The sequence below is a fragment of the Bacillus rossius genome, chromosome 16 (assembly GCF_032445375.1).
Source record: "Bacillus rossius redtenbacheri isolate Brsri chromosome 16, Brsri_v3, whole genome shotgun sequence".
In the NCBI taxonomy this organism is placed as follows: Eukaryota; Metazoa; Arthropoda; class Insecta; order Phasmatodea; family Bacillidae; genus Bacillus; species Bacillus rossius.
This window is the reverse complement of record NC_086343.1, coordinates 34,069,681-34,089,188: the sequence shown is the minus strand read 5'-3', so window position 1 is coordinate 34,089,188 and position 19,508 is coordinate 34,069,681. Positions and strand designations below refer to the sequence as shown.

The following is a 19,508-nucleotide window of genomic DNA, read 5'->3' as shown; positions in this document are numbered from 1 at the left end:
ATATCTATCAAAAGAATGGCGCATCAATTAAAGGACCTCTTCTTAGATGATTTTAAATCTCAAATTTAAGAGAAGCGGTATATTTTTAGAACGTGGGTCTATTTTTCGTCATTAGCCGGCATGGTAAGCTTTAAAATGAGGGGAAAATCATGGAATTTGATAAAGGAATAAGGAAGATTTCGGGGACTGACAGAAAAACAGGCTAGAAAATAATATATATGTATATGATTGCATTGGTTATAATGTGTTAGTGATTAATATGTATTATTTTGCAGAAAACAAATTATTTTATTTGAAATGTTGAATCAAATATCAAAATATTTTGTGAATACTCGCAGACCTTTCCTTTGCTGAGTGACATGATTTTTTTTTGCAATTCTTTGCTAACTGTTTAGTGTTTATACTGGGTGATAATGGGTATTAAAAGGTTTGTGGTGTGGGGCGGTTGTGAAGACAGAAAACCTGGCTGTAGAGGCCTTGCATTGGGCAATACGAACTTCCAAGGAGCATTCTTTTTGTGTGATCTTTGAAACAATAATTCTTTCAATGGCTATTATCTCTAGCAAATGCATATTTTTGCTTCTGTTCATATTTTAATTCCATTTAAAGGTCTTAAATCCACCATGAGGTTCAGCTCGATTTTGGATAGTGTCAGATGGATTTGAGCATTTGTTGACTGTGGAAACAATATTTGGGTACTTTTCCTTGCCGTAGAGCAGTTAATCATTACTTTTTTTTAAAAAAAATACATACCATGTTATTGTATATTCATTTTTTTTTTTTGTATTCCTGTTAAAACTATATTGACTTTTCATGTTGCAGCAAAATTGAACATTCCAGATTATAGACCGTTTAACTGTAGCAAGGTCCTCAAGTCAGGGCCATTGTCAGACGAGTACCCCGAGGAGGATGATAGAGGAAGTGTGACAGGCAGTGTTGCCGAGCGTGTCGCGCTGGCCGGCAGGTGGCACGGCTGCGGCAGCGAGCGGCGCCGGCCGAGGCGGGTCACGCGCGGCAGCTGGCGGAGCTGCGCAGGCAGCTGGGCGAGCGGGCGGCCCCCGCCCTCCCTCCGGTGCCGCGCGGCCTCTTCCAGCTGCACGCCAGCACGATGCAGCTGTGCTCGGGGGCGGCGGAGGCGGGCGAGGGGCGGGCTCTCTTCCTGTCGTGGGTGTTCTGCGACCAGGAGCCGCGCTGCACCCCGCCCCGCCCCGCCCGCCCCTCCGTCGACTACGACTACTCGGCCGTGTACCAGGTGGACGTGGGCCGTTCCTTCCTCGACTACCTCCGCCACGTGAGTGCTTCTGAGGCTGGGCAAATCCTTATATCTGGCGCTAATCGAGCCACTGGTGGATTCTGGCCAGGTTGCATTACTGCACTCCCAGTGCTTCTAGTTCCTTAGAGTTTATCTTCACTGTCATTTTTTTTTACATTTCGCAGGTATATTTCTGTAATAATATTGTTTTGTGTGTTAACTTGGAAGTGAAACTTATTTACTGAAGAGACAACAATTTACGAGCGTTACGAAAATTCCAATCGCGCGAGGGGAATAGTTAGGTACGTTGTGGTGGAACCGGTAGAGCAGGAGAGTGCGTCAGCGGCGACGCCACTCCAACGCATGCGCTAGCGGTCGAATGGAAAAACGACAAAAGAAGGGTAGGTATGTATGTACTCGAGCATGCTATATGTTAGTTCAAACGGCGGAAAGGGGAGACGGCAGGGGAGAGGTAGAAATGACGCAGTAGTGATGCTGCTACAGAATTCTCGTAACACTGTTAGGGTTTTGGTTACTCTTCAGTTTTCATAACGGCTGATGATTGACGCTGCCATTTTACTTTTATTACATTTAAAGAATCTACAATTTATTTATTCCATGGAAATGAAATATTGATCTGTGCGATTGAGTTTACAATTATCATTCATTTTTATGTGGATAGTTTGATTGAAAATGAAAATAATTTATCTCTATCTACACCTAAAAAGTAAGAAATTTCACTTCTGTCATGCGTTGACTCCACGCACACACAATTTGTCTTTAGTATTTACATTAAAACCATGTTGACTTTATTAACACAAAAAAAAATTGCTAATTTGGCACGTATGTGGTCCTACAAAGACATTTTTATTATACATGTAGTGTATTACCCTGTTTTATTGCATACTCGTCGCACGCGCATAATTGTCGCACCCATATTGTAGGGCGTCAAAAATTGGATAAAAAAAACCTCTCACGTAAACATCGCATGATATTTTTGGTCTCGCTTTTAGATTCCGAGCATTTTGTGTAGGTAGTTTTTCCGTATTAAACGATGTATTTTAAAGTAGATCTAATATTTATTCAGACAATACCATTTACTTATTTAATTAATGGAAATACAAAGTTGTCGGAGTGTAAATTTTCTTTTACAGACGTTTTTAAACAATATAATCTATATCTGTTCATCTGCATCACCGCGGTGTACTGCTTATAAAAATGTAGCCAGCGCTAGTTGGCATCATTCATTTTTGGTTATGTTGCTTCCCATATAGAGCTCGCACACGTAGTCGAATATCGATATCTCGCCGATTGCATGCAATGCACGCTCTCTGTCAAGTGCTGAGTTAACTACATTTGATGGCCTGCACTCTTTCATGGTAAGTGTGTTGACGCGTGCCCGCCCTTCCTATATTAAATATCACGTTACTTTACGTTATAATTAAACCCAAAAACGAGTTTTAATAAGTTCAGAAGCAATTCAGGGAAAAATGTATTTCGGCAATAGGCCTACCCACGTAATATGTGGCGATGAATCTGTGCGACGTCGTAGGTTATAAACAAAGCAACGAACAATAGAATAATTCATTAAAACAACCAACCATCTTCGCCCTTTATTTTTCACGTCGCTATAACCACACATATTAATGCACTTCAGAATATAATAGTAAATATGGACGAGTTATGTAAACAATGTATATTTTTCTCTTGCCACAGCTAAACATGTACATTGTGACGCCATCTTGTGAACGGCGATCTACCAACTGTATTTATATTTTATAATAGTATAAATTTAACTAATTAAGTTGTGAAAGCAAGTTTAAATACTTTTTAATACATAGGATTGAATATTAATGTAGGAACATATAATTATTTATGTCAAGTTTATCTTTTCTTTTTAATTATTAATATCTAGTTTATACTTCCACCACCAGGGCAGGGAAATTTCGGCGAGATTCATGCGCGCGCATCTCATCCCTTCCAAAGAGGAGTTAGTTCGCCCCTCCCTTCTTTTTCTTCGTTCCCGCGCATTTCTCCCTATATAAAGGCGAGGTCATCCACCTGAAGTCAGTTGATCGGCCCGACGGCCAGTGAGGCTGGATTCCGCCCACTGACCATAGGACGATCTTAGGGGGAGCAGCAGGACTACTGGCTATCCGTTTTCTGCTGCTCGCACCCCTCCTTCGCGAGTTAGGCCATCCGAGGACCTATCTCGGCCTAGGGAATTTGTCTCCCTTCCCCCTCCCCCCTCCTTTCTTGACGATAGGGTGTACAGTGTATAAATTCTGTGTATGTTGTAAAAGCCGATGCAGGCAACAATTTGAACTGTTTGGACATTCATGTCAATAAAAGTTCCGTGTAAAATACCGACATTTTCAATTAATGGTTTAGCCCCATCCCTCACCCCACTAGCTAATCGCCTTCACCAGCCGACTGCGAATCCTGCCGCAAGACCAGCAGCTCGACGACCTCCTCCACCTCTGCTGGCTCTCTGTCAAGAGGGCTCGGTGCGAGAGGAGAGAGGACTACAAGTTGGCGCCCAACGTGGGGCCCGACCAGCAGCTCGACCTCCTCCTCCACCCGATACCTGGCTCTCACCCAAGAGGGCTCGGTGCGAGAGGAGAGGACTACAAGTTGGCGCCCAACGGGGGCCAGACCAGCAGTTCGACCTCCTCCACCCCTGATGGCTCTCTGTCAAGAGAGGACATCACGTCACCAAGCTGGCGCCCAACGTGGGGCCAGGCCAGATCAGCTCGACCTCCTCCACCCCTGCTGGCTCTCTGTCAAGAGGGCTCGGTGCGAAGAGGAGAAGGAGAGGAGACGGATCATCACGTCAAGTTGGCGCCCAACGTGGGGCCAGACCAGCAGTTCAACCTCCTCCACCGCTGCTGGCTCTCTCTCAAGAGGGCTCGGTGAGAGAGGAGAGGATCAACAACATCCTCAACAATAAAGTTGGCGCCCAACGCGGGGCCCGTTGATTGTTCTATAATACCCGTGAAGACCCATTGGAAGCTCTACCAGACGGACTAGTCAGCAACCACCATGGCCCACACCGGGAACAGCAGCAAGCAGTCAAGTGCTCCTGACCTTCCTACCACCATGGATCCTCGAGAAGCAGACCCAGACAGCGGAGGGGAACAGCCTCCCCTCCTGGCGCCCAACAACTCACCTACCTGTACATACCCAACGACGGCAGACGCAGCTCATCGACTCTGCGCTGTAGAAGACTGCCCTGGCACCGGAATCCACCAGATCAGCTGTGCTCACTGTGGACTCCTGTTCCATCACTCTTGTCTGGGATGGCCAGATGAGCCCCGAGATCACGCCGGACTGGAGTATCGATGCCCCGCATGCCAGCAGAGACAATCCTGCTGCAGCCTGGACCAATGCCCTGGGCAAGGCCGCTACCGAATTCAGTGTGACTACTGCCAACGGCTGTTCCACAACTTATGTTTGGGATGGCCAGACACCATCCACAGCCTGGAAGGTATGACCTATCGCTGCCCTCCATGCCGAATGGTCCACGCAGTCTCTCGCCAGGATCACAGACCCCCAGAACCATCACGGGCACAATGGGGTGGACCTGAACATCTCGCACTTCCAGAGTTTCACGGGAAACCACATGAAGATCCACAAATATTCCTGACCGAATGTGAGAACGAATTTCAAGCAAATCACTTACCACCAGGACACTGGACACAGAAAGCTCGGCGACAACTCCATGGACCAGCCAGCCAATGGTGGGACAAGTATGGAGAATTCATCACTACCTGGCAGCAATTCAGGACACGACTTCAGAGGCAGTTCTCTGGACCTGATGTGGTAACCCAGCTTACCCAGGACCTATACAGTATCCGCCAGACCCCAGACATAGATGTCGAAACATTCATCAGAAGGAAGGCTCAAATATACAAAAGAGTGTTTCCACATGGGACGGAAGAAGCCTGTATCAGCACTATCCTAGGACTTATGGATGCCCCAATACGATCATTCCTTCGGATACCCAAGGCACAGAACCTAGAGGAGCTCATCGAGAGAGCTAAGGAGATCGAAAACGATCACAAGGCGACCCATCGCAACCATGGCAATCGAGGACCCTGTTATACAGAAGGCAAATCCAGGGAATCCAAGCCAGCAATCCCACCCAATAAAACGGAACTACCCCAATGCTGGTACTGCCCCAAACGCCACCTACATCGAGACTGCCCTATTTATCACCAGAGAATCAACGCCAAGACAGCGCCACAACAATGGCAGCGACCAGAAACCACCGAGTTTGCTAAACTACAGGGAAACAGGAGCGCCGGGAAGTTCAACGGGCCGCCACCCCCGGCACAAAACCTCAGGCCCTCAGTTTAAAGGAAGAACAGGTAGAAAACCTAGCCTACTATCCACCACGAATATTAGTTCAAGTAGGAACCCACGAAGCTATGGCCACATTGGATACAGCTGCGACAGCAAATTTTATCAACCCAACTTTGCTACCACCTGATATTCAGCAGATCTACTCACCACCACAAGGACGGGTAGGCCTAGCACGAAAAGGCACATATCTACCAATCCAAGGAGTCGTCCAGATACCACTAACCACAGCAGCTGGGACCAATGAAGTGAAATTCTTCCTAGCCAGAGACCTTGAAGAACCCATCATCCTAGGACAACCCTGGCTACTGGAACAACATTGCATCCTGGACTATCTTGAAAGGAGAATCTACCTTGGGAACACAAAGAGATATGCCATCAACTGGGAAACACCGCAAGACCCAGCACCCCTCCAACCCCTGGCAGAAGGCGAAGTAACACACCAGTTAAAACCAGACCAAGTACCTCAACTCTTGAGTCTCATCAACACTCACATTAAGGTATTCAAAGTCAGAGAGCGGCTCCAGCAAACAACCTCAACAGAACATCAGATTCACCTCAACAGCCCAACACCAGTTTATGATCGGCCAAACCTACCATCGGTACAGAAACAGCAAATCATACGAGAGCAAGTCGAGGAGATGAAGAGGCAAGGAATAATAGAACCCACCAACTCTGCCTACAACTCTCGAATCGTGCTGGTTCCTAAGAAAGGTGGGGAACTGCGATTTTGTGTAGACTACTCTCGCCTCAATAAAATTACCCAGATGGTCGCACCTCCAACCATTCATGTCCAGCATACCCTTAAAGATCTGGGACAAGCAAAAATCTTCTCTACCCTCGACATGCAAAGCGGTTACTGGCAGATTCCAGTTCATGAAGACGCCAGGCACCTCACCGCCTTCACCACGCCTGACGGAGAACAGTTGCAATTTCGTGTCATGCCCTTTGGGTTGAAAAATGCACCGGCAACCTACCAAAGAATGATGAACACCACTATCCTTGCTGGATACATAGGTAAATTCTGCATAGCCTACCTCGATGATATCATCATATACTCTCGCGATTGGGAAGAACACCAAAGGCACCTACATCTGGTACTGGAACGCCTGGCAATCCATAGACTTACCGCCCGCTTACCGAAATGTCGCTTTGGGCAAGAAACTATCGAGTACCTGGGACACCTTATCACACCTCAGGGAAATCAAGCACGACCAGAACAAATCCAGGCAATTCAAGAAGCACCCGTACCTGGAAACCGGAAGCAGCTTCGACGCTTCCTAGGCCTATGCAACTGGTTGAGGGAATACATCCCCAATGTAGCTCCCAACATGGGAACTCTGAGCACCCTGCTCTCCAAAAACCAGCGCTGGAAGTGGACGCCCCAACACCAGGAGGCATTCCAGCAGCTGAAATAAAAGTTCAAGCAACCAACCCAGCTACACCGGCCAACACCGGAAACACCTCTAATACTTCAAACAGATGCCAGCCAGAGGGGACTTGGAGCAGTCCTTTACCAAGAAGGACCCCAGAAACAAAAAAGAATCATCAGTTACTCCAGTACCTTGATGACCAAAGCTGAACAGAAATATAACATCTATGAACAAGAATGCTTGGGAATTGTTTGGGCTGTACGCAAATACAGGTACTACTTGGAAGACCGCCCTTTTGTACTGAGGACAGACAACCAAGCCCTTACCTGGTTAAACTCTGCCAAGGACAAGAAAACCAAACTGTCCCGATGGGCGCTACTACTGCAAGAGTTCCAATTCACTATAGAGCATTGTCCGGGACGAGAAAATGATCTACCCGATGCACTGTCCCGACAACCCGCTCATAAATATGAGACAGTCCCACTGCACAATTGGGAGGAGACTTTGCCTCCATCACCTTCACCACTGCGCCGACCACCTCAGCACCATCTCCAAATTATCAAGCATGATAATAGTTTGGAGAGACTAATGGCTGAGCAACAGAAGGACCCCGAGGTTCATCAATTAATAGAAACTTGCCCATCCACCTGGAAAGAGGACCAAGGGATAATATGGTACCACCCCAACCAAAACACCGAATGGAAAATATGGGTACCACGATCCCTACGAGTATCCATCTGCCAACACTTCCATGATCACCCATTGGCAAGACACCCTGGCACCCACGAAACAATTCGAGAAATCCAGAGAAGATACTCCTGGAGAGGAATGAACCGGGACATACGAGAACATGTCCGCCAATGCCACATGTGTGCAGCAACCAAAGCAAGTGCTACACAACACCCTACAGGAACACCGAGGCACCCAACAACACCATGGAACCAATTAGCCCTAGACCTGATGGGACCTTACCCCAGAAGCACGACTGGTAAGTGCTTCCTTCTCGTCGTCACAGACCTTTTCTCACGATGGGTCGAAGCCTTTCCCCTCGCTAAAGCTGATTCATCTTCTATCTTAAAGAAACTCCAAGATGAAGTGTTCCCTCGATGGGGATACCCCAAAAGCATACTTACGGACAATGGGGTGCAATTCACTAGCAAACTATGGGCCAACACTTGCGCCAAATGGGAAATAGAAACCTGGGCCACTCCAGTTTACCATCCCCAGGCAAACCCTACTGAGCGCCGTAATCAGGAACTGAAGAAAGGGCTCAGGTTGCGTACCGCGGGCAATCATCGCCACTGGGATCGCTACCTGGGAGAAATCCTCTTCACACTGCGGCGTAGACACAATGAAGCAATCGGAACCAGCCCCAGCGAATTGAACTTGGGACGACAGATCCAGAGACCCGGAGATTGGAAATTGAGTTCCAACCCCACATACCGCCCTTCAGCCGAAGAGATCCGTCTACGAGCTGCCACCAGAGTAGATGCCGCCCGAAAGGCTCAACTAGGGTACCTAGCCCGCAAGTATCCTACACCGAAGAATCCGCCCATCCACCAGATTGCTGAAGGACAAATGGTACTAGCCAAGACCCATCCACTCAGCAATAAACCTAACCACTTCTGCACCGGATTCGCACCAAAGTGGGAAGGACCCTACCAAGTCCTCCAGCGACAAGGAAATGTCTACTGGATAGAGGACCCACATGGGAAAATACGGAAAATATCTCGTGACCAGCTCAAGCCAGCACCATCAACTACTATACCGAGAGAAGCTCCCAGTCCTCCTCCCACACAAGTAAGAAGAAGAGGCATCCTCACCCCAGCAATGGAAAATCAGGAAGATGAAGGTTGTCCGAGCTCAGTAGCTGACAATAGAAACCGGCAAGTCACCACGGGAAAAGCAAGTAATCAACCCATCATCTTGCCCTCTGTAACCAAGGGAACTTATCCTCCCATGGCTTTCCAGCCAGAAGGTGCAATGCCAACCACGAACCCATGGAAAGCACAGGAGACCCCGAACAGAATCCCGCTCCTAACCACTCCAAGGGAGTTTCAACCAACCCAGTTCCAGGGTAACCAGGGCTGGACCAACCACTCCAAGGGCAAGGATCCAGAACATCTTCCAGGGAAAAGACAACCAACCGCTCCAGAGCAACCGTGTACCTCAAGGCAGCCCCTGAACTCCGAGCAATTCAACACAGGTCAGCACCCAAAACCAACGGAGCTCATACAGCAGAGGCCAGTCAAACCCCAACTAGGCCTCTACCAGCCTCCACAACGTCGCCAGATGCCATGGCGGAGCTGCAAAGGAGACCCCAAGGACTTACCAGGACGGTACCGAGAGACAGTTTGGCGGCCACCAAACAAACGGCCTTACCAATGGCCGAATCCTACAACCACCGGCAGCAGTCCCAATAGGCGTTCCCAGGAGACCACCGGCAGCTGTCCCAATAGGCGTTCCCAGGAGACCACCGGCAGCTGTCCCCAATCAGGACTTCCAGAAAGCTGAAGAAGCCATATCCGAAGTGATAACCCAGAGACTCGTACATTACAGAGAATGACAGTTATCTATGTGTGAAGTGTTCCTCCAAGATGTCCTAGCTTCTTCTCCCGTAAAGTAACGCTCGCCACTAGGGGGGAAATTGACGCGTGCCCGCCCTTCCTATATTAAATATCACGTTACTTTACGTTATAATTAAACCCAAAAACGAGTTTTAATAAGTTCAGAAGCAATTCAGGGAAAAATGTATTTCGGCAATAGGCCTACCCACGTAATATGTGGCGATGAATCTGTGCGACGTCGTAGGTTATAAACAAAGCAACGAACAATAGAATAATTCATTAAAACAACCAACCATCTTCGCCCTTTATTTTTCACGTCGCTATAACCACACATATTAATGCACTTCAGAATATAATAGTAAATATGGACGAGTTATGTAAACAATGTATATTTTTCTCTTGCCACAGCTAAACATGTACATTGTGACGCCATCTTGTGAACGGCGATCTACCAACTGTATTTATATTTTATAATAGTATAAATTTAACTAATTAAGTTGTGAAAGCAAGTTTAAATACTTTTTAATACATAGGATTGAATATTAATGTAGGAACATATAATTATTTATGTCAAGTTTATCTTTTCTTTTTAATTATTAATATCTAGTTTATACTTCCACCACCAGGGCAGGGAAATTTCGGCGAGATTAATGCGCGCGCATCTCATCCCTTCCAAAGAGGAGTTAGTTCGCCCCTCTCTTCTTTTTCTTCGTTCCCGCGCATTTCTCCCTATATAAAGGCGAGGTCATCCACCTGAAGTCAGTTGATCGGCCCGACGGCCAGTGAGGCTGGATTCCGCCCACTGGTCATAGGACGATCATAGGGGGAGCAGCAGAACGACTGGCTATCAGTTTTCTGCTGCTCGCACCCCTCCTTCGCGAGTTAGGCCATCCGAGGACCTAGCTCGGCCTAGGGAATTTGTCTCCCTTCCCCCTCCCCCCTCCTTTCTTGACGATAGGGTGTACAGTGTTTCAATTCAGTGTATGTTGTAAAAGCTGATGCAGGCGACAATTTGAACTGTTTGGACATTCATGTCAATAAAAGTTCCGTGTAAAATACCGACATTTTCAATTAATGGTTTAGCCCCATCCCTCACCCCACTAGCTAATCGCCTTCACCAGCCGACTGCGAATCCTGCCGCAAGACCAGCAGCTCGACGACCTCCTCCACCTCTGCTGGCTCTCTGTCAAGAGGGCTCGGTGCGAGAGGAGAGAGGACTACAAGTTGGCGCCCAACGTGGGGCCCGACCAGCAGCTCGACCTCCTCCTCCACCCGATACCTGGCTCTCACCCAAGAGGGCTCGGTGCGAGAGGAGAGGACTACAAGTTGGCGCCCAACGGGGGCCAGACCAGCAGTTCGACCTCCTCCACCCCTGATGGCTCTCTGTCAAGAGAGGACATCACGTCACCAAGCTGGCGCCCAACGTGGGGCCAGGCCAGATCAGCTCGACCTCCTCCACCCCTGCTGGCTCTCTGTCAAGAGGGCTCGGTGCGAAGAGGAGAAGGAGAGGAGACGAATCATCACGTCAAGTTGGCGCCCAACGTGGGGCCAGACCAGCAGTTCAACCTCCTCCACCGCTGCTGGCTCTCTCTCAAGAGGGCTCGGTGAGAGAGGAGAGGATCAACAACATCCTCAGTGTTCTGTGACGATAGTTATGCGTTAGTTCAGGCTCGCATTCGTATCTTAGATAATGTTTTTCTATATAAAGTTGAAGAATGGTTTTTGTTGCATGACTTATTAATTTAAATTGTTTGGCATGCTTTTGTATACTCTACTTTTTAAATAAAGGTACTTCCAATGAATGGGTTTTGTTTTTATGAATAACTTTACCTAACAAAAAAAAAATTTTCTCATAAAAGTTGCACCCTTACTTTCCAAACTTGATTTCAGTATAAATTGTACAATGAACGATGATTATGTGATAAAACACGGTAAGTCCTTGTTCAGTATATGTACATTGTCTGAAAATCTACTCTGGTCTTTCATCTTATCGCTTTGATAATGTAAATAAATATTATAACATTTTTTTTTAATACACTTCTCATGTAAATTTGTCTAACATTAAGTAAACATTAGAACTTCTCGTTGATATCAGAATTTTTTTTATATATATATATAATATTGTATACACATATATATACATACACACACGCACACATATATACATATAGATATATTCCGTAAGAGAGTTCCGCCAATTTTACACTAAATTTTGTACCAGGAATATTAAAAGTTAATTTGAACCCTGTTGTTTGGTAATGCATTTACCTCTTGCAAGATTATTCATTAATACTGTAATAGTTACTACTATACCATTACTTAAAAAACATCTTATCAGACATGATTTTCAAACTTCAGACATTTGACCTGTTAGAATAGTAGTAAGTCCAATTAAAGTTAGTTGGCAACACTGTGTATCTTCAGTTAATAATATATTGTAATTATTTTTTGCAATAAATTTTGATAAATAAATGTCAAATATAAAAATAAATAAAGTGGAAGGAGAACTCGGCCGGTAGATGGTGAAAGCTGGAATTTTCTATATTTCTTTCAGAAGAAAATTAAAATTTTTCAAAAAAAAAGTTTAAAAATTTTTTTTACAGATATGAGTGGGGTAAAACAGTAACTGGCACTTCTAGAGTGCTGAGCCCATTTTGAAAATTCTTCCCTTTTAGTATTTAATTGATGTTAATAATCCAGCAAATTTGTGAATCCGGCATGTCTGTGGTCCCGAATGGGCTAATTTAAAGGGCTTTTATTGTACAGTAGAACCCTGTCATAATGTTTTTCAATGGGTCAAAAGGGAAACACGTTATAAGCAGGAAGTATCAATTTATCACTCGTCGCAGTTTGAAATTTTTACCAGTGGACTCGTCAAACTAGTATGTAAACAAATGTCATATTAAAACCAGGGATGGGTACACTTGATGCCGGGATTTCCTTAAACCAAGCCAACAATTTTCCTTCAACGCCATGGTGCTTCCAACTTCTATTTTCTTTGTCTTTACAGTCATACTGCCATATTTCTGTAAAATTGTCACACAATTCACAACAATAAAGTTAAGATTGTAAATGCTTATATATAATTCCTTCGGCATTTAAAAATGTGTTTATTTATATTACTATCTACAAATAAAATAAATGAAATATAAGCAATATAAAAAGATTTGTGTTTTGTACAATTACGGAACGGTTGGCAAACTAAAATATCGTAGAACCATGGATTGTTGTTTTGTTTTCCTAGACAAAGGTGCCAACAGACACATTTGACATTTTTGTTTGTCCATTTCTTTAAATTTTGTTAACAAATATTATGAGCTGAAATGCATTGTTCTTATGGGGAAAATGTTGGGACTTGGAAAATACTGAGATGTTATAAGCAAGAAATATTATAGGCAGGAACATTGTGACAGGTTTCTACTGTATAGAGTAAAAAATATTATGTAATTTTTTCAGGACGCCTAAAAAATCTATTCTCATCAACCATCTTATCGCTTTGAGAATGTAAATAAAATTTGTTTTTCTACCTCTACGACAAATGAACATTAACAATATATAAATAAAATACAGTGTGATGTCGCAGTATCTCAGAGCTGATTGGCTAGTGATGAACCTCCCTGGGATGCCGGGAGTACAGCCGTGACGTGTTGTGAGCATGTGTGTGTGCTAGGAGGAGTGCACACTGGAGCTGCACGGCTTGGACGAGGCGGGGAACAGCCGGCTGGAGGCGCGGGGAGCGCTACGCTTCTCAGAGCTGCTGCAGTTCCCACGCAACCGCCTGCACACCAGCGTACCACTGCTGGCCCCCGACGAGGGTCGGGCGCTCGTCGCCACCCTGCACTGCTGGTACCAGCTGGCCCTCGGCGCTGACACAGTCCTCCCGCTGCCGCCCGCGGTAAGTTCCCTCCCTACTTCCCTCCTCCCTGACAAGCATGCTCGTCGCCACCCTGCACTGCTGGTTCCAGCTGGCCCTCGGCGCTGACACAGTCCTCCCGCTGCCGCCCGCGGTGAGTTCCCTCCCTACTTCCCTCCTCCCTGACAAGCGTGCTCGTCGCCACCCTGCACTGCTGGTTCCAGCTGGCCCTCGGCGCTGACACAGTCCTCCCGCTGCCGCCCGCGGTGAGTTCCCTCCCTACTTCCCTCCTCCCTGACAAGCGTGCTCGTCGCCACCCTGCACTGCTGGTTCCAGCTGGCCCTCGGTGCTGACACAGTCCTCCCGCTGCCGCCCGCGGTGAGTTCCCTCCCTACTTCCCTCCTCCTGGACAGACACGCATCAATTTCTTACATCTTCAACCAATTTATTTCAAAAATAGGGCCCAAGTGCATCTGATACAAGGTATGCAACTTTAGCAGCAGAAAAAGTAAAGTTGGTAAGATCTAATTGAGGAAACATAGCTTTGAATATTTCTTTAAAATCGGAGCATGGCGCGTAAGAGTAATGCGTAATAACCCATTTCATTGCCAGAATGAGTTCTGCAGAAATGGAAGCATCCTTCTCTCACTTATCATCTTCAGCGTTCTAACTGTAGACTTGCCCGTATCATGATATTCTTCACTGCTTCGTGCTGCCTTCTCTGATGAACTAAGTCCTGATGTTGAAGCAATTGAACATACTCTGTAACCTTGTCCTGATGTTGAAGTACTTGAACACTCTCTATGACCTTGCAATGTTAGTTTTAACTGAAAGGGTCCAAGTTTCATTTCACAATTTTTTGAATGTTTTATTGAGGCTACGTGTTGGCTGATCTTTTCAAAACCTTTGGAAACATTTATTTTACAGTCACAAACAACACACAACACTTCAGTATCACTTATATGTAGTTTTGGCCCATGTCTCGATTTTATGTCCAAATGAATCTTTCTGTGACAAGGACAACCAATCTTTATTCGCACGGCACTTCCCCAATTTATTTTAGAATGTTGAACCAATCACCATAATTTTTCATCTAGTAACTGCACCCAAAACACAAAGAAAATTTGTCACCTCACAAAATATTTATAACACAGACAAGGTACCTTAGCCAATTGACAGCTTCAGAGAGAAACAAGAAACCGCAAAACAAAAAAAAAAATACACTATACAATTCAAAAAGGAAAGACTCCAGGTCCAAAATTAAATGCAACAAGAAGGAAAAAGCCTCGGAGAGGTAGTTTAATGTCATGCCCAGGACAAACAGTTGAAACTTGCCATTTCCATTGGTTGATTACCGTATTTATGCAGATATAGGCCGCACCTTTTTTCCAAAATTATGATCCCAAAAATTAGGGTGCGGCCTATTAGTGAGATAAAAATTAAAAAAACATTTTTCCCAAAAAATTTTTTAAATTTGTCAATATACAATTGATTAAACTAATTTTCAATGCATGAAAGTCTAAAGTATAAACAAATAAGTACTTACATGTAATAAAAAATAAAGACACGACTCACCTACAATGTAAACAAAGAATGGGCCGCTGCCGATCGTCCCTAACCTCTCATGATGCACCATAGCAGCGGGCTGGCAACTGCCGCTCACAAAATAGTTTTCTTGAACATTAGGTGAAGTAGTATTTACAATTGTAAATACCCCACCTTTTTTTTAACAAAGTTTGGAGCTGAAAATAAAGTAGGTCCGGGAGTTTACACGTAGACGTCATTATTTGCGTGTGTTTTTTTTTATGCAAATATTTTGACTAGAGATGCATTACTACTGTGAGTTTATAAAAGAAACCATTAAACGTTATAAACTTACTTGGAAGTAAAGTAAATAAGCTATAGAAGCAGACCTGCAAGTCCGCTTTGTTTACAAGTGCCGTGCACAGTGCGCTACTGAGTGCTAGGCGAATGTTGTTGCCAGCGTCTGAGAAGTGGGCGACACAGATAACGGAACTGAAAGAATGCAAGGGGGGAGGCCGGGGGGGGGGAACTACAAGGTCAACAAAGTCCGCTGCCTGTGTATGGCTACCAAAGCCATGGAGGCGTGGCGGGGGGGGGGGAGGGGGAGGAGGATAAACTATACACAGGATGCAGACAAGGTCAAACTCCGCTGTTGCCAGCACGCTCTTATCGATGGCGCGCAGTTGCCACGATCGCTCTGTGAATAGGTACGTACTTCGTGATTGCCGCTCATCAGCATTTCAGTGCGGCCTCTTTTTGAGATATTAATTTGTTCTAAGACTTTAATCAAAAATTTAGGGTGCGGCCTGTATCCGCACGCGGCCTATATCTGCATAAATACTTTGAGAATTGCTAAAACTGCTGGGGGAAAAAATTTTAAAAATGATTTTAGGGACTTTAGGGTGTTGTCGGGCCACTCGTTGTGGCGACACTTGTTGTTAGCGGGGGGTCGATCGGTCGGCTTTAAGGTGGAAGGTTAGTGGGCGCCACCACGTGGTGCGGCACGTGGACCCGGTGAGACTCCTAACTCAGGGCGTGACGTCGCCCATGTGAGACGTGATATTCCCCCTTGAAAACATCTAGTACTAATTCCTGCCCGCTCTCAGCATCGGGCACGCGTTTACCTACGCAGTGGGCTCTCAGGCGTCCCACACGCCGTCACACTCCACGTGGTCACACAGATTGAAAATAAAAGAATAATACGTTAAATTCGCACGCCTGATTTATTCCGCTAATTCAGCTCCCACACGTACACGGTTGAAACTGTACAAAACGCCCGCGGCACGAATCGGTTTAGGGGTAATGAGCCACCACGAGGTCACATATTAAATTACGTAGTACGAGGAAAAAGACCGAGACTGGCTGTAAACTAATTAATGAAGCAGTCCCCCGACCGAGAGTAGCTCCAAGGACTAAAAGAAAGTGATTGAGACGAAATTAAAGTTAACAGAATTACTTGGCAGAGAAAACAAGCGGTAAGGTCCCCGGAGTGCTGAAGCGTCTGCTCTCGGTCGTTGATGGCGGAAGAAGGGGCTGAGATCATGGCTCGCTCGACTAACATGGCGTCCTCCCGCCGAAACAATTGCCATTAAAAGATATTTGCGAATTCGTGCCACGGGAAACTAAATTAGCATGACAAGAATGCATTGAAAATTATGTAACAATTTTTGAATAAAGAGAAAAGATTATACAAATTATAATTATTAAGATTTAAACGTAATTATTGTCTGGCTTCGGGTTTCCTCGGGAATGTCCGGAAACGCTATGATTATTAATACATTCTTTTAAAATAAAAGTACATAAAACCCTCCCGGCCGATCTGCTGTCACGTTGCACTTAGGGAATATAAAAACAAATAACAAAATTTTATATACTTGTGTTTTTAGGGGTGCGGCGCACTGGCTCGACAGCGCCCTCTTGCCGGGCAAGCACACACGCACGCACACGTACGCACGGGTAGGCGGGAGGTTTGAATGGAGGGTGGATGGTGTTTGGGCGGTGGCATATTGGACTTAAAAGGGGCCGCAGGCCCGGACGATGTCAAGGGACTGATATTTTGAATAAAGGGACTTTCAGGGACTTTATTTTGGTTTAGGGACTTTTAGGGACTTTAGGGACCAAGTATGAGCCCTGAAAATATTATCTTTGCGCCACGGACTTGGCAGCAATGCTAGGAGGAACAGGTTAGCAAAGAGCAATGAAAATGTTACACTGTAAGCGCATGAAAACAGAATTCATACACTGTTAGTCAGTCAGTGAGTCAGTGATGAGCATATTTATATTGTTAGTTCCTCAAATTCTTATTTTTTTTTATTCACACTATCTATCCCCACACCCCTATCCAGTTTTTAATCTAATATCTCCATTAGACTTGCTTTTCATAGGAAAGTAGAAGGTGCGCATGTTTTATTTAAGTATTGTAATTTACTAAACTAATGCTGAAGGTGGACAGGTATGCCTTCTGCAGTCTGCACTCATCTCACTCAAGCAAATGTTTCAGATGCTTAAGATTAATCATTATTAGATGGTTGGAGAAATTGACCAGCTCATAGCTAATTTTAATCTTTGTCGTCCATAGACTCGTCATGGAGAACTGTGTTGTAAGACAATTAGGTGACATTGACGACGGCTGTGGTTATCCCAGGACCCTGCGGAACCATCCCAGCCTGCTCCGTCGTCGTCGTCAGCTCCCGTTCCCGTGCCGCGAGCCACCTTCCCGTTCAGCCCACTCGTGACCTCGGAGACCGGCATCGTCCCGACTGCTGCCCCTCGGTCCAGCGCTCAGCCTTCGGGTCAGAACGACGGTACCGACCGAACATACAACCATTTCTTCCATCTATTTCTGACAGTGTTTTTGAAAAAAGCAAGCAGGTGTCTGGTCTAAAGAAGTAAATACCGGGGACGCACCACAACGCCAAAATGCCAAATTGACCACAATGCCAAAATACCACAACGCCAAAATACCACAATGCCAAAATACCACAACGCCAAAATACCACAATGCATAATACCACTACGCCAAAATACCACAACGCCAAAATGCCACTACGCCAAAATACCACAACGCCAAAATACACTAACGCCGAAAAATGTAATTGCAGGACTGCCACAAAGGTTAGGTTAGGTTAGACTATGTTAGGTTAGGTTAGGCTAGGTTAGGTTAGGCTAGGTTAAGTTAGGTTAGGTTATATTACGCTAGATTAGTTAGGTTAGGTAAGGTTAGGTTTGATTGTGGTATTTCGGCGTTAAGGTACATTTAAGAAACACACACAAATTCATTCAGTTATTATTTCGGCGTTGTGGTACACAGCAGTTTTCTAGCTGTCAGCGTTGTGGTCAATTTTGACATTCGGCGTTGTGGTACAGTCGGCGTCTTGGTCAATTTTGACATTCGGCATTATGGTATTTCGGCGTTGTGGTAACGACCCGTAAATACCTACTTGCATAGCAGGGATGGACCTGTAGCTTCCTGCCTGAAGGAACGGGACTGACGCTCACAGCAGCCGGCTGCCCTGCCAGAGGGACAGACCTGTCGTTCCGGCCGGCCTGAAGGCTGCGTGAGGAGAGGTGAGATGGCGTGTGGAGCAGCAACAGAATGAATTGGTGGGGGAAACAGGAGCACCCCGAGAAAACCCACAGGCCACTTCAACGTCCACTTCGTTTGGCACTTATGATGATCCGGGTACGACCACACCGGGAGTTGAAGCCAGCGAGCCGGGCAGGAGGCGAGTGGTCTGGCCACTCAGCCACTGCCCATCCTGCATAGCAAGGATAGCAGCTTTTAATTGTTCTCGCTGATTGTGCAAACATTTCAGGACCTCGTTTTGTCTTCAATGATAATTTTGGAGGAGTTATTACTCAAGCAGTTAATTTATTGTAGCCAGTTGATTATTTTCATTTTATATTGTATTATTTATTGTTTAAAGGTTTCTAAATAAAACAATTTTAATCGTAATTTAAAAGTTCGAATGTAATTGCAGTCATCTTTAAAAGTTGAAAAATAAGTACCCTACTAATAAGTAACAGTTCAAGTTTATGAAAATGATGTGACTGTAAGTAAAAAGTCATATTGGCAATGTAAACTACAGCCACAGACTTTTGGTTTGATTATACACTGTAAAGAAATCAGATATTTGAATTAATGTTCAGACAGCCTAATCATGGGTAACTTAGAGATAGACAATAACCCACCTCTATAAATTTGTGTTGTACTAATATTTAGTTAGTCATTACTCGACAGTTGAAACTACGTAGTTAGTCAAAATTTTAGTAGTCTTAGTAGTTTCAAAATTTTTTAGCAATTTTCCATTTCTGAAATTCAAAAAGAAATTTATTTTTTAAAATGAATTTTGTTCCAAAATATATGTCGTTAACACATAATTATAAAGATGAATCACAAACAGGTATGTGTTTTAAAAATGAAGAAATGTCAGTAACGTAAAAATAAGTAATTCCGTTCTAGACATGGGTATTGCATACTATTTTATTGGGGACATAAGTAGTATGAAGAATCTTTTGGCATCGTTTGAATTGAGTGTTACGCTATCTTTATGAATAAAAATGAAACAAACACAGAA

General features: G+C 45.0%; 1 protein-coding gene across 6 annotated transcripts in view; it reads left to right on the top strand.

Moving 5' to 3' along the window:
• LOC134540264 (coiled-coil domain-containing protein 88B-like) overlaps positions 1-19,508 on the top strand; it is a 91,711-nt gene that overhangs the window by 52,033 nt on the left and 20,170 nt on the right. For 5 of the 6 annotated variants that reach the window (XM_063382920.1, XM_063382918.1, XM_063382922.1 and 2 more), the window contains 3 exons: positions 965-1,291; positions 13,225-13,449; positions 17,576-17,735. In XM_063382920.1, coding sequence (XP_063238990.1) covers positions 965-1,291; positions 13,225-13,449; positions 17,576-17,735 — 712 coding nt within the window. The remainder of the gene's footprint in view (positions 1-964; positions 1,292-13,224; positions 13,450-17,575; positions 17,736-19,508) is intronic. The other variant, XM_063382921.1, reaches the window with a different exon arrangement.